The 14,066-nt window shown below is 37.7% G+C and overlaps 1 protein-coding gene across 2 annotated transcripts in view; it reads left to right on the top strand.

Moving 5' to 3' along the window:
- LOC131965369 (SLIT-ROBO Rho GTPase-activating protein 3-like) overlaps positions 1 to 14,066 on the top strand; it is a 52,246-nt gene that overhangs the window by 15,097 nt on the left and 23,083 nt on the right. For both annotated transcript variants that reach the window (XM_059328495.1, XM_059328494.1), the window contains exons 3-8: positions 829 to 991; positions 4,220 to 4,282; positions 10,210 to 10,401; positions 10,887 to 11,015; positions 12,164 to 12,385; positions 12,514 to 12,615. In XM_059328495.1, the coding sequence (XP_059184478.1) occupies positions 829 to 991; positions 4,220 to 4,282; positions 10,210 to 10,401; positions 10,887 to 11,015; positions 12,164 to 12,385; positions 12,514 to 12,615 (871 nt within the window). The remainder of the gene's footprint in view (positions 1 to 828; positions 992 to 4,219; positions 4,283 to 10,209; positions 10,402 to 10,886; positions 11,016 to 12,163; positions 12,386 to 12,513; positions 12,616 to 14,066) is intronic.

The following is a 14,066-nucleotide window of genomic DNA, read 5'->3' as shown; positions in this document are numbered from 1 at the left end:
TTTGAGATTTGGTCTGGAAACCAACCGTTAATTTCTCCGTAGAGGAGGTGTGGTTTACAATCCTCCGGAGCCGTTTATTGGATGCTTAGAATGTCTATCAAAAGCGTCTGTAGGTAGCTCTTAGCCAATCAGATCAGTTATACCAGATGACGTAGTAGAGCAACAGAAATGGATGTTTGTTGTGTGTGTGTCTGTGAGAGTGTTGCTTGCTGCTTTGCTTCTCCAGTTCTCGCTTTCTGCAAGATTATTTATTTTCACGCTTTATTCCCCCTCATGTCATTCAGCCACACACATCCACTGATTTTATGGGCAATAAACAAGCTGCTGCGGGTCTCTGGGCGGCTCCGCTGTCCCCCGGCTCGTAGCCAGATCACCGGCGAGACCGCCGGCTCGTAGCGCCGCTAGCACCGCTAATCACCGGTGCTACCGGTGATCTCGAGTTTCGCGTCTGCAGCAGCCATGTTGGCTCTGTAAGAAAACTACAAGCTTCCAAGGGCCGAGTAGTACGCGTCATCGTCTTGCCGTCCCTCCCCGCTCTGTGATTGGATCCCTAAAACAGGGCTAAGAAACCTCTCTGGTTTCCAGACTGCCTGGAGGTTCGAAATTAAATTCGAGCGCGCAAGGCAGTATGGGTATACCCAGGCTAAAGAGTTAAACTAATCTCGCAACAATTTGTATTTTTTGAAAAATAACCCATTTTTCGTACATCTGGGCAGTATACTGCGTGGTCTGATACTGCGGTTGTATTAATGTATGTTGGGCAGCTTTGTAGACATTAAAACAGACCAATGTCTTCATCCTTGTGAAATGTTTCCTCTGCTGTTTCAGAAAGGACCAGAACCTCCTATCCACTGTGAACTGCTGGTATTTGGTCTTGGAGCAGACCAGGCGGGAGAGCAGAGACCACGCCACTCTCAGCGACATCTACAACAACAACGTCATTGTCCGCCTGGCACACGTGGGCGAGGATGTCATCAGACTCTTCAAAAAGGTCAGAATCTGAATTAAACGGATGAGGGCACGTAACCCTGACCGTTACTAACGCACACAGTCACAGAACTTATCTGCTTCAATCGCATGACTGATGCCCACAGCTGGGAACTTGACGCCACACCAACAAAAATATGTAAAAATATGGCGAAATGTATCGGGACGTACATTATATGGCATGCTCTTCGGTTCTCATACAGCATTTTCCTTCTGAATTTTTATCTGAGATCATTGTGACTCATGTGATGAGCTCCACTGTGTCATTTGTCTCCTGTCGTGACCAATGATATTTAATCAGCATTTCAATTACACTACACCGTTGCATGCAAGGTCCTCCCGGCTTCTTTATAGCCTGGTTTCAAATAATGGCCATTAGGTTAACTATTCCTCCCCATCACCATGGGCGGATTATGAGACAAAGGGCCTCTGGGCACAGACATGCAAAAGACCCCATACACCACCTCTCCTCTCCTCCAGAGGAGCAAGACACTCTTTTTCTGCTGCTTGACCTCTTTGTATTGTCTTTGTTTCTGTCGTGATTTTGTTCCTCTTTGAGAACAATTTGTGTGTTTTTTATGGATGTTTTGTGTCCCTTGTAATAGATTTATGTCACATGTTTTGGTCTTTTGTAGTTATTTCAGTTATTGTAGTCGTTTTGCATCTCTGTGTCATTTTTCTTCTCTTTGTAATTTTTTTAATGTTCCTTTGTGATCATTGTGTGTCTCTCTGTAGTTGTTTTGTGTCTCTTTTGGTCATTTTGTGTCTCTTTGCAGTTGTTTTGTGTCTCTATAGTTGTTTGTCTCTGTGGTCATTTTGTGTCTCTTTTTAGTCGTTTATGTCTCTTGTAGTTATTTTGTGTATCTTTTGGTCATTTTGTGTCTCTTTGTAGTCGTTTATGTCTCTTGTAGTTATTTTGTGTCTCTTTTTGGTTGTTTTGTCTCCCTTTGAGAACAATTTGTGTGTTTTTTATGGATGTTTTGTGTCCCTTGTAATAGATTTATGTCACATGTTTTGGTCTTTTGTAGTTATTTCAGTTATTGTAGTCGTTTTGCATCTCTCTGTCATTTTTCTTCTCTTTGTAATTTTTTTAATGTTCCTTTGTGATCATTGTGTGTCTCTCTGTAGTTGTTTTGTGTCTCTTTTGGTCATTTTGTGTCTCTTTGCAGTTGTTTTGTGTCTGTCTACAGTTGTTTGTCTCTGTGGTCATTTTGTGTCTCTTTTTAATAGTTTATGTCTCTTGTAGTTATTGTGTCTCTTTTGGTCATTTTGTGTCTCTTTTTAGTCGTTTATGTCTCTTGTAGTTATTTTGTGTCTCTTTTGGTCATTTTGTGTCTCATTGTAGTTGTTTATGTCTCTTGTGGTTATTTTTTGTCACCTTTGGTGATTTTGTGTCTCTTTTGGTCATTTGTGTCTGTTTGTAGTTATTTTTGTCTCTTTGTGGTTGTTTTGTCTCCCTTTGAGAACAATGTGTGTGTTTTTGTGGATTTTTTGTTTCACTATGTAAATATTTAGCTCTTTTTGTAGTTATTTGTTGTTTTTTCCCTATGTATTGTCTTTTGAATTTCTTTGTCATCAAGTTGTTTTTTGTTGTAGTTGATTATATTTCTTTGTGGTCTTTTTGTGTCTTGTTGCAGTTGTTTCATGGTTCTTTTTGGTATTTGTTTTCCCTCTTTCTACTCATTCTGCATGTCTCTGTAGTTGTTTATGTCGCTGTGGTCTTTTTGTGTCTACTTGTAGTTGCTTTGTGTCTCTTTGTTGAAATGTTGCATCTCTTCCTGCTTGCTACATGTTTCTCCAAGCAACATTTTATAGGTGAAGGCCAGAGGGCCCTCTGCCAATTAGGTCCCTGGGCCTGTGCCTGGTAGGCCTGTTCAGTAATCCACCCATGCCCATCGTTAAGGTTTTCCAACTTAAAATTGCACTACTTTCACCTCTTAGCTACTCTCACGGTAGTCAGCTTCTACTGTGAGAGTGCCACGTGTCTACAGTAAAGCTTTACACAGTTGCTGAGCGATTCCGTTTCTCGTTTTAACCTCCCCCACTCATCATGTGCATTGTCATTCTCAATATCATGCTCAGTTTGCTCCCTATTTAGATCACTAACCTTTTTTTGACGCGCTTTACACCTCATCACTCTTGTCACCCATACTCCCGCTCATTCCATTTCACAGCAAATTCACATCAACTGGGACTCATTCAGTAATCTGCGGAGAGAATTAGACGTAGCTTGTTTCTTTTACAGAAAATTTAAGACATAGAATACATTTGTGTATCACTCATTCTTGGTTTCTTTCTCTCACTTCTTATCGGGCGTGTGTTTGTAATGTATGGTATGCATAAGAGTAGCATATGGTTTAGGGGCAGTGATGAACTATCTGCCTAGGGGATCTTAGATCAGTATCATTTGACAGAGGCAGAAGTCTATAGTAATTTATGCCCTCTAGGGGGCTCTGAACTGTCATGATAGGAGCCTTGATGAGACCGGGATGGCTTGCGGCCAGCAGAAAGAGGAGGACTCGTAGCCGCCTGCAGAAAAAACTGTCTCCCTCTGCAAGAACTTAGCCCAAATTGTGACAGAGTTTTCCAAAACAATAATCCTGTTATGCTGTAGCATCCTGGTTCAGCTGCAGTGCAGTCTCACTGCTAATGAATTACACATGCGTGGAAGGGAATGAATCAACTCTGCCGTTTGTTAAGTCAAAGTTTAAGTGCACTGAATGTGCTGAAATGTGACTCTTGTCACATGTGAAAATGCAAGGTTGCTGTTTTGACAAGTGGTCCCTGAGAGGTGACAAAAAACAGGATTGATTGGACTAAGCATCGCTCCATATCCCCTCAACAGGATTTCCAGAGTCACTCTCTGCTGGCCCCATTCCTCCTCTCGGGCTATAAGCCCTGTCATGGGACATGTCCAATTCATCATAGGCTCTTAGCCCCTGTAACTGAGCTGAAACTGTGACACCACTCCTTGGGAAATGTTCTGCAGTTACTGCACTGTTCTATTTTTGTCTGCATGTGCACTTTGGGCATTGTATTAGATCTTTTCTGGTGCAGAGTAGTGACAGCATTTCAATGCCTGCTGACATCCCTCACATACAAAATATAACTGGCACACAGCCTTCAAGTTTTTTTAACTTGTGGGGAGGCACTTCTATTAGTTGACCCAGTTCTTAGTCTTAGATGTTTGAATACCTGCCTTGAAAGTATCACCTGTTCTTCTCTTTTACAGAGCAAAGACATCGGGGTGCAGATGCACGAGGAGTTGGTGAAAGTCACCAATGAGCTCTACACTGTGAGTTGAACATACACTGCAAAAAAGCCAACTTGTATTTTTTGGCCTCAAACAGTGATTTAAGTTGGGAAAACTTGGAAATATAAATTATTGACATTTAGGGCAATTATGTAAGTTAGCACAACAAAGGAAGCCAGTTGTCCGCTCAAAAACAAGTTGGTGAGTTGTTGTTACTTATATCTTTAAGTTGGGGTTCACAACAAGGGACAATAGTTCTGATAACTCTTATTTCTCTTTTTTTTTTTTTTAACTCTTATTTCTTTGTTGTGAAATGCGGGAAATCGGTGAAATTTGGTCATTAGCGAAAGCTAGCGGCTAACTGATGCTAGCGGCTAACTGATGCTAGCGGCTAACTGACGCTAGCGGCTACCTGACGCTAGCGGCTACCTGATGCTAGCGGCTAACTGATGCTAGCGGCGCTGCTTGTTACAGCTGCAAGAGTAGCCATTAGCGTATCAAAGCTAACTCAAAATTGTGGTCGCAACATTAGCTGACATTTCAGCGTTACAATCGTGCCAATTCAGCATATTGCAGAAGTTAGCAGAAGTAAGTATTAAAAGTTATTACAATGAAAATTATAAGTTAGTACAACTTACAGTTGAGTTGACAAAAATCTGAATTCAGAGTTGAGCAAACTCAAAAACAAAACTTAAAATATTTAGTTTAATTGTCCAACTTAAAATGTTATCGAAGTTTGTTGCCTTGAAATTTTGAGTTCACCCAACTTTTCTTTTTTTGCAGTGTACATCCTTGCCCCTTCATGCCTTACCTTTCTTTGTCTACACCAGCCTGCCTGTTTTTTCCCTTTCCCCCTCTGTTACTCTGTGCATCATCAGTCCTGAGCTAGAGCTTTTTTTTTTTTTTCAACCTGTAACCTGTGAGGCAGCTGGCCTGACACTGCACACACCAGATATGCCTTATCAGCACTGCAGCCTCTAACAGGTCATTTCTTCCATCTCCTGAGGTCGTGAAAGGAGAAAATTTGCATTCTTCCTCCCACTCTGAATTTCTACATCAGTTGAAGGGGAGAGCGTTCTTGCCCCTGGCAGTGCTTCAAGCAGACTCAGCAGTCTGTGCTGCAGAGGTGCACTGTGCTCACAGCAAACATGAGCTGCTGTAATAGTTTCATCGAAGGTTACATGTAATCACACACATCTGGTTGCGTGTTGTCACTCTGTTGATTGTCATTTGTTGCACTGTAAATACAATCAGACACCCCATGTGGAAATATGTGTACACACATGGGATTAAGCACACAGAAATGGTCTGTGTGGTGGTAAAGATAGACAACAGCTGTGTTCAGTGCTGATGCCTCCTCACTTGGCGGAAGAAAATGAACTGATGCAGTGATATTATCTGCTGTATGTGGGGCAGAGGGCAGCAAACACATCACAGCGCTTCCTTCTGGCTCCCATTGCTCACTGATGATATGATCATTAGTTATTGTTCAACAGATAATCTGCAAAAGGAATCAGTTAATATATTTTAAATATGCAGCAAATCATTTAAAACTGAACTGACCAGAGGAAACAAAAGCAAAAGTACAAGAATCTTTAGGCTAGTTGGGAAACTGCAGTTGGTGAAATTATATATCCTACGTTATAAATGGCTGTAAACTCATTTTAATAGAACATATAAACACTTAACATTAAGTTTTATAGGTTATAATTTTTTTTTTAACCTCAAATAAACTAAGTCACACCAGGATGCTCTAATGGCTGCCAGGAGTTTTAATTTTCAGATTGTTTGCGGTGTGATCATTCTGTTATTCTGACTCACTTTGCGAAAAATAGAATTTTATTCCATACAGGCAAAAAATAAGACTATCATCGAGATTCTGCTTAATTTAATATTATTGTTATTTTTATTATTTTTATATATATAAAATTCCACCTTTTGGCTACTTGCTGCACACTTAATCATCTGCATTACATCTAGAATGTTATTGATTAATACACTAAGTGATCAATCAGAGATAATTAAAAGACTTTGGGCAACGATAGATATGAACTTAATGCACATTTATCATGGTGCTGTACAATTGATTGTGACCTATACTTATAACTTATGATTGCAACAAAGTTGAACAGTCTCCATAATGCTTTTAAGTAAAATATTTTAAGTTTGGAGTGCAGAAAAACAGAAAGCTGCTTAGTGCTGATATGACCTTTTGCAGAATCAGTAGAGCCCATAAATATGGGATTTTTTTAGGCTGAAACAGATTTTTAGAAGAGAAAAATGAATTGATACTGACATGGTGGCTGATATGGTTACTTGTTTGAGCTGGAATTAAAAAAGAAACATTTCTATGTGGATTGTTCACTGATATGATGACGATGCAAAGATACTCAGAAGGCTGCTTTCTTAAACAAGATTAAAGAACATTTAACATTATTATACCTTACATACAACGTATTACATTTTTAACTTCAGAATTCTAGAAATGAAAATTGAGAAAATAAAGAAAACATGAAAATCAAATGCTGACTGTTCAAATAAAGAATGAAAAAAATAATAAAAGAAATAATAACCATTTCTAAATCATCCCAAGCATCATTTCTGCATTATATGTTGTGTAAAAAATTCTAATATTGGACAACATATATACTGATACCAGTTGATACATATATACCTTTAATAGGCCAGCCAATTATATCAGTCCACCGATAAATTGTTGGAGCTCTGGAATTTAGCACATTATTGCGCAGGGGATTTGTTACATAAATATCTTCTTTTTTTTTTTTTTTTAAGTAGCATAAACATAAAATGATAGAAAGCAGTCTATTAGCAGTTCAGCCTAACTGATAAAAGATGACTACTCGCACTCATTTTTAAAGGATGTTTGGTACAAATGAATGTACAGCAAATCGCTTGTACTTGCATGTAATGAACCGCAAGAGAAAAATTCTCACATGTAACATTATACAGCACTTTACTGCTTTACTGATATTGATTTTTTCCTCTCTGTGATTCATGCATTATTAAAAGCCTGTCTGCAGCTCCTGAACACAGCACAAGGAAATTGCAGCAGTCTGTTAAGATTTGGCCGAGATGAAGTGATAGAAGTTAAATGAACTTGCAAAATTTGTTCGCGTTATCAGTTGAGTTAAATGTGAAATTAGGTAGTAGATGTGTTCATCTGTGTATTGATCTACTGCTGGATTTTTTGTGGGAGTACCGTATAGTTTCTTGTTTCGCCGAGTGCAGGCAAGGTTGCTCACTGTCACTTTGTAACCTCCTTCCTCCCCTGCTGATCGATCTCGCTGTCCTTTGCACGTCCGCTTCACTCAGGGTTGCTAGGAAACCGGAACTTGGGAGTGAGTGATGGAGGAGCAGATGTTGTTTAATTGTACTGCTGATGCGGGGTGACTCGTTAAACATGCGATCGCTTTAATAACACAATAAAACAAGAATTTGTTGACGGCACTTCATGATAAATTCCTGTCTGAAGGATCTGGAGTTGCAGTAACACAGCACTTGCTTTACATTGTGAGGACTGGTTTTTTTTTACTTACTACAATGCTGTGGTGAAGACAAACAAATGCAAACACGTAGACACATTAGACAGGCGCACCCAGCACAACACTTCCAGATGTGTCAATCAAAATGTGACAAGCCCATAAGCAGAATGAGAAAGACACTCCCTGATGTTTACAGGTCCACAGAAAAAAAAACAGACTATTATTCTAGGGTTACATGAGTTCATAATATATAATGATTAGGGCTGGGAATAGGGGTGTGCCATATCGTATTGTTCAGGATAATATCGGTATATTTTTTTTATGGTTAAAAAAAATCCATATCATGATATTGGCAACATTCCTACTTCTTGATGTAGTGGTTAAAGTTGTTTTAATCACAAAAAGCTACTTACTCCCTGTCGCTAAACACATGCAGCTTTCAAAATAAGAGCACAGTGTGTTAACAGAATCCACCACAGAACTTACAAGAAGACTGTCAAAATAAGACGCCTTAAATAAAACATACAAGAACCTTTATTCTCCTTTTACAAAATGTCATTAAAATATGCCCCCGAAACCCCTATGGTTATTTTTATTATTTGCTCATACTCAAGAGTCAAGAGTAATTTTTTTTTATATTTGGCAACTGTTGAGATTTGCACTTCACACTACATTTTAGATTTGTATTTATTTATACAGACTAAAATATCATATAATCATATTTTCTATATCTTTTTAAGTATTTCGTAATATCGTCAATATCGTTATTGCAAAAATAGCCAGAAATATTGTGATATTCTTTTAGGGCCATATCGCCCACCCCTAGCTGGGAAACATTCCTAATCTTTTTGTCAACCACATCATGATTATGTGGTCATTTACTTAAATATCAAGTATGTAAATTCGTCTCCTTTGGAGGAGATGGGTGAATACAATTACGATTTATAAATATTTTAATTAAATCATTGTAACTTCCCTTTGTCAAAAGGAGGCTTGGTTTAATTTCAGTAGCCACAAGACTAAAGTAAAAGAAAAGGCCAGTTTACACATGCACTTTTTGACACAATGTGGGTATTGGACATACACTGCCATTAAGCCATGTGTCGTTTTATTTTTACTTTCAGTGTAGGGTTTTCCACGATATCAGATTTTCAACAAACAATTAAGGCCAAATTCATAATAACGCTGTTATCGTGATATCTGTAGAATTCTTCAAAATGGTATTAGAAAGTGGCATCTTTTTTTATTGTTTTGCCTCATTTTTGGTGAATAATTATACTAGTTATTATTCTAAATAGGCATGTAGGGAGGTGGAGAGAGAGTATTCAACCATGTACAAAAACAAAAAAAAAGAAATTACATTGAATGGGTAGTTAAAAGTTAGCCAGATTAACTAATAAATAAAAAATTGCTAAAATTTAAGACTCATTGGAGTATGTAAATAATATTGTCATGGGTGTATTATTATCATGATATTAGGTTTTCATTATTTTTTAATATTAGGGTTATCCTCAATACAGGAATATTGTGACAAACCTTATTTACAGGATTATTTCTGGTACTTTCTGATTGTTCAATGTCTGTGAATGAATTGTTTGTGGCTTGAAGGACAATTTAAGGACAAATATAGTGTTTTGAATTGTATTAAACTATGTCAAACTGAGGCAGATTGACTTAATATTACCAGCAGTGAAACATTACAGATATCAATATAACATTTCCTGCACAAATCTTCTGTTCCTCCTCAAAGTTGCATTCCCTTTCACTGCAAAAAAGCCAACTTGTATTTTTTGGCCTAAAACAGTGATTTAAGTTGGTAAAACTTGGAAATATAAATGATTGACATTTAGGGCAATAATGTAAGTTAGCACAACAAAGGAAGCCAGTTGTCTGCTCAAAAACAAGTTGGTGAGTTGAGTATCTTTAAGTTGGGGTTCACAACAAGGGACAATAGTTCTGCTAACTCTTATTTCTTTGTTGTGAAATTCGGTCAGTAGCGAAAGCTAGCGGCTAACTGATGCTAGCGGCTAACTGATGCTATCGGCTAACTGATGCTAGCGGCGCTGCTTGTAAACAGCTACAAGAGTAGCCATTAGCGTAACAATGCTAACTCAAAATTGTGGTCGCAGCATTAGCTGACATTTCATAGCAGCATTACAATCGTGCCAATTCAGCACATTGCAGGAGTTAGCAGAAGTAAGGATTAAAAGTTATTACAATGTAAAATTATAAGTTAGTACAACTTACAGTTGAGTTGACAAAAATCAGAATTCAGAGTTGAGCAAACTCAAAAAAAACTTAAAATATTTAGTTTAATTGTCCAACTTAAAATTTTATCGAAGTTTATTGCCTTGAAATTTTTAGTTCACCCAACTTTTCAGTTCTTGCAGTGTTTAACAAGTCCTTGTTTCACTATGATGCCCTCGGTGCTGAGCAGAGTTTGACTGGAGATGTTTGCTGTTGCAGGTGATGAAGACGTACCACATGTACCACACTGAGAGCATCAGTGCTGAGAGCAAACTGAAGGAGGCAGAGAAACAGGAAGAGAAGCACATCGGCAAGGCCAACGACATCGGTTCCAGCCTGCTGCGATACGGTCACGATGAACGTCCACAGAGACGGAGCTCCGTCAAGAAGATGGAGAAAATGAAGGAGAAGGTCTGTTTCGGTTGACTAGTTTATACATGATGTAAAGTGTTGTACGTGATAGACATTTTATCTGCACTCAAGTACAAATGTACAGACGAGGAATGCATTCAATTAGAAAAGTTGTCACAGACAAAAAAAAATCGAATATTCCAAAAAAAGAAAGCAATTTTTTCCCCGTCAGAATTCAGAGATAATAATTTAATTAAACGAGAAAAACAGGACATTTTTTCCATTATTTTTTTCCTGTCAATTCAGAAATGCATTAGTGACAGGCTTCTTGAATTTCACCAGTTGCTATTTGCACAAATGACATTGAAAAATGCAATTAAATCTACAGAGAACCCATCTCTAAATTGCTCAAAGTGTTACATATATTGACAGATTATAGAAGATAAACTCAGATTTATGTAGTAATGCATTCCTGAGTACATTTGTAATCCATTTTACATCCTGGCATTGATGTGTGACTCTCTCTTTCCCCCCTTTCACTCTAGAGACAAGCCAAGTACTCTGAAAACAAGCTGAAATGCACAAAGGCCCGGAACGACTATCTCCTCAATCTGGCAGCTACCAATGCCCTGGTGGCCAAATACTACATCCATGATGTCTCAGACATGATAGATGTAAGTAATTAGCGACAAAAGTGTAAATGTTGAAAGAACTACTAGCCTCAGAGCCACTTTTGTAAGCACTGGTTTATTATTGGTTAGTGGTTACTATATGTTTTTTTTTGTTTGTTTTTTTTAACCAATATTTTATTCATTTTTAAACAGACACAAAACAGAGAACATACATGACAGCAGAGGCAATTAAATACTTCACATAGACTGAATAATATATAGAAAGAGAGGCAAAAAAATAAACCAAAATAAATAAAATTAAATAAAAAACAAATAAAATAAAGATAGAGGTAGAAGTAAAACAAACACAAGAATAGCATGACTATAATGGACCTTACAAGGAAAGTTCTAAGAGAGTTTACTGTTTTAACATTATACATGGAATGGGGACTGGACAGTCATATCAATAAAACAAAATCAACACTTGGGAAAGAGCATTAGGGAGATAATGAGATGCAAGGGGGGCACCAATCCACATTGCAGCGGCCTCTACACTGTAAAAAAAAGACCTTTGTTTTTACGGTAAAAAAACCAGCAGCTGTGGTTGCCAGAACTTTACCGTAATAAATACGGTGCAACTTTTTGTAACATTACGGTATAATGATATTAGAACTGTTGATTTCACGTTTAAGATTGCCATTTTATTCCATATTTTACCGTTTAAATAAAAAGTTTTTCCATCAAAAGAAACTTTGTTCTGCCATATAATTGACAAGAGAATACTTTATAAATGCTGCATAAATTAAAGATTTTACCATTAAATATTACAGTTTATTTCTGTTGGAGATATGGTGTTTAGTACATTTAACAGAGAGAATTTTTTTTTTTTTTACAAAAAATGAATGCAAAAATGATGGTTTGTACATCATATTTTTTGCTACAAACACGGTGCCAGTGCATTTTACAGTGGAGTAATGTATTTAAAAAAGAAATAAAAATGTAAAAAATGATGTTTTGGCTGATATATACATTTACGGTTTTTCATTGTCACTGAAACTGAATTAACCCATTTATCATTTTATGGTCTTTTACTGTCATGGTTTAGCAGTTTTTCACCGTAAAATCTACAGACATTTTTTGCAGTGTACGTACTAAGTCTGCTACATCACCCGGTAGTCGGGGTTACTATATGTTTAATTTTTTGTTTTTAGTGTTGCGAATTAGGTTTCCATGCAAGCCTGGCGCGCACCTTGAGGACCTACCTGTCTGCAGAGTATAGTCTGGAGACTTCTCGCCATGAGGGTCTGGACCTGCTAGAAGGAGCCGTAGATGCCATGGACATTAGAGGAGACAAGCTGAAGTTTATGGACACGCACAGCCAGATTTTCTGTCCTCCAGCACGCTTTGACTATCAGCCACACATGGGGGATGAGGTGAGCCACAGGAGAATAGCTCTGTGTGTTTGCAAGTCTTAGCTCTCGATATAAAGTGCATCTCATCGTGTTTTCTGTTCTCTGCTGTAAATCCTCCTGATAAAGTTCTCTTTCTTTCTTAATCCCAGGTGTGTCAGGTGAGTGCACAGCAGCCTGTCCAGACGGAGCTCTTGATGCGCTACCACCAGCTGCAGTCTCGCCTGGCCACTCTGAGGATAGAGAATGAAGAGGTGAGAACTCGCACAAGTCTCAAAGGGCTGAAGGTAGCCGGTGTCAGCGTTTCATTTCAAAATGAAGAAAGCTCACCGCCAGTGTGCTGTAGACAGTAATGCTCCTTTCTGCTGAGTCAGAAGAGGACAGTATGGCTAAATATGCTGAGTGATATGTACTCTGGATGCAGTGGATGCAGGGTTTGCTCCAAGAAATTGTCTAGTCAACGTGGTAACCACCCAGATCCTGACACATGTCATTTTTTTGATCTATTTAGTCAGCAGATTATGGCCTAAACAGCAGCCACACTCATTAAATATGTCAAGGTCACGTTTATTTCTAGAGCACCTTATATACAACCAAGGTTGACCAAAGTGCTTTACATAACTGAATAACAACAACAACAAAATCCAATCCAATACAAGATACATAATTGAATAACAATAAACTCACAAATAAAAATAAAAGACAATTTGATCTAATAATATATTACATGAGATGTGCAATACAACATACAGAAACAACTTTCTTCTCACACAGGTTCGAAAGCCTGGGAGAAAAAATGAGTCTTAAGAGACGATTTAAAATTGTCTAAAGTTTTTGATGACCGATGTTAGATAACAACTCTGCTCTTTTAACCCTTGGCTAAAGGACTACTAGGACAGTATGGCTAAATTTGCTGAGTGATATGTACTCTGTATGCAGTGGATGCAGGGTTTGCTCCAAGAAATCGTCTAGTCAACGTGGTAACCACCCAGATCCTGACACGTGTCATTTTTTAAAATCTATTTAGTCAGCAGATTATGGCCTAAACAGCAGCCACACTCTTTCACACTTAAAGATGTGTCAGATAACAACTCTGCTCTTTTAACCCTTTCATTACAATGTTTTAAAAATTGTTATGTGATGATGAGAGGTGGTCTTTATGGCCTACGTCTGCTGGTAAACACTGCAGGAAACTCTAAAATTGTGTAACTTTTGTGTGTGTGTATACCAAGGTTATTATAGTTAATGAAAAAATAACGAAAACTAAAATTGAAAAAACATTTTTGTTAAGTGAAATAAAAATAAAAACTAGAGTTTTTAAAAAAACGATAACTAACTGAAACTGTATTGTGTGGTTACAAAACTAACTAAAACTAACTGAAATTATAGTGAATGTCCTTAGTTTTCGTCTTTGTCAACTTTTTTCATACATAATTCAGTGTTTCTATTTCAACATGCAGGAACACATGGTAAATATGTTTACTGAGACTGGGATGTCTACACTTCAACCAAAATACAAAACACCCAGAACTGTAAGAGTTAATAACCTTATTGAGGCTAAGATTGATAAACCAAAGGAAATGAAGGCACATACCCATTACAAAAAAACTAAAACTAACACTAAAACTAATAAAAACTAAACTAAAATAGCAAACTCACTCTAAAAACGAACTAAAACGAACAGAATTTGAAAACAAAAATTCAC

This window comes from Centropristis striata, chromosome 3, assembly GCF_030273125.1.
Source record: "Centropristis striata isolate RG_2023a ecotype Rhode Island chromosome 3, C.striata_1.0, whole genome shotgun sequence".
Classification (NCBI taxonomy): domain Eukaryota; kingdom Metazoa; phylum Chordata; class Actinopteri; order Perciformes; family Serranidae; genus Centropristis; species Centropristis striata.
This window is presented reverse-complemented; position numbering and strand designations above follow the sequence as displayed.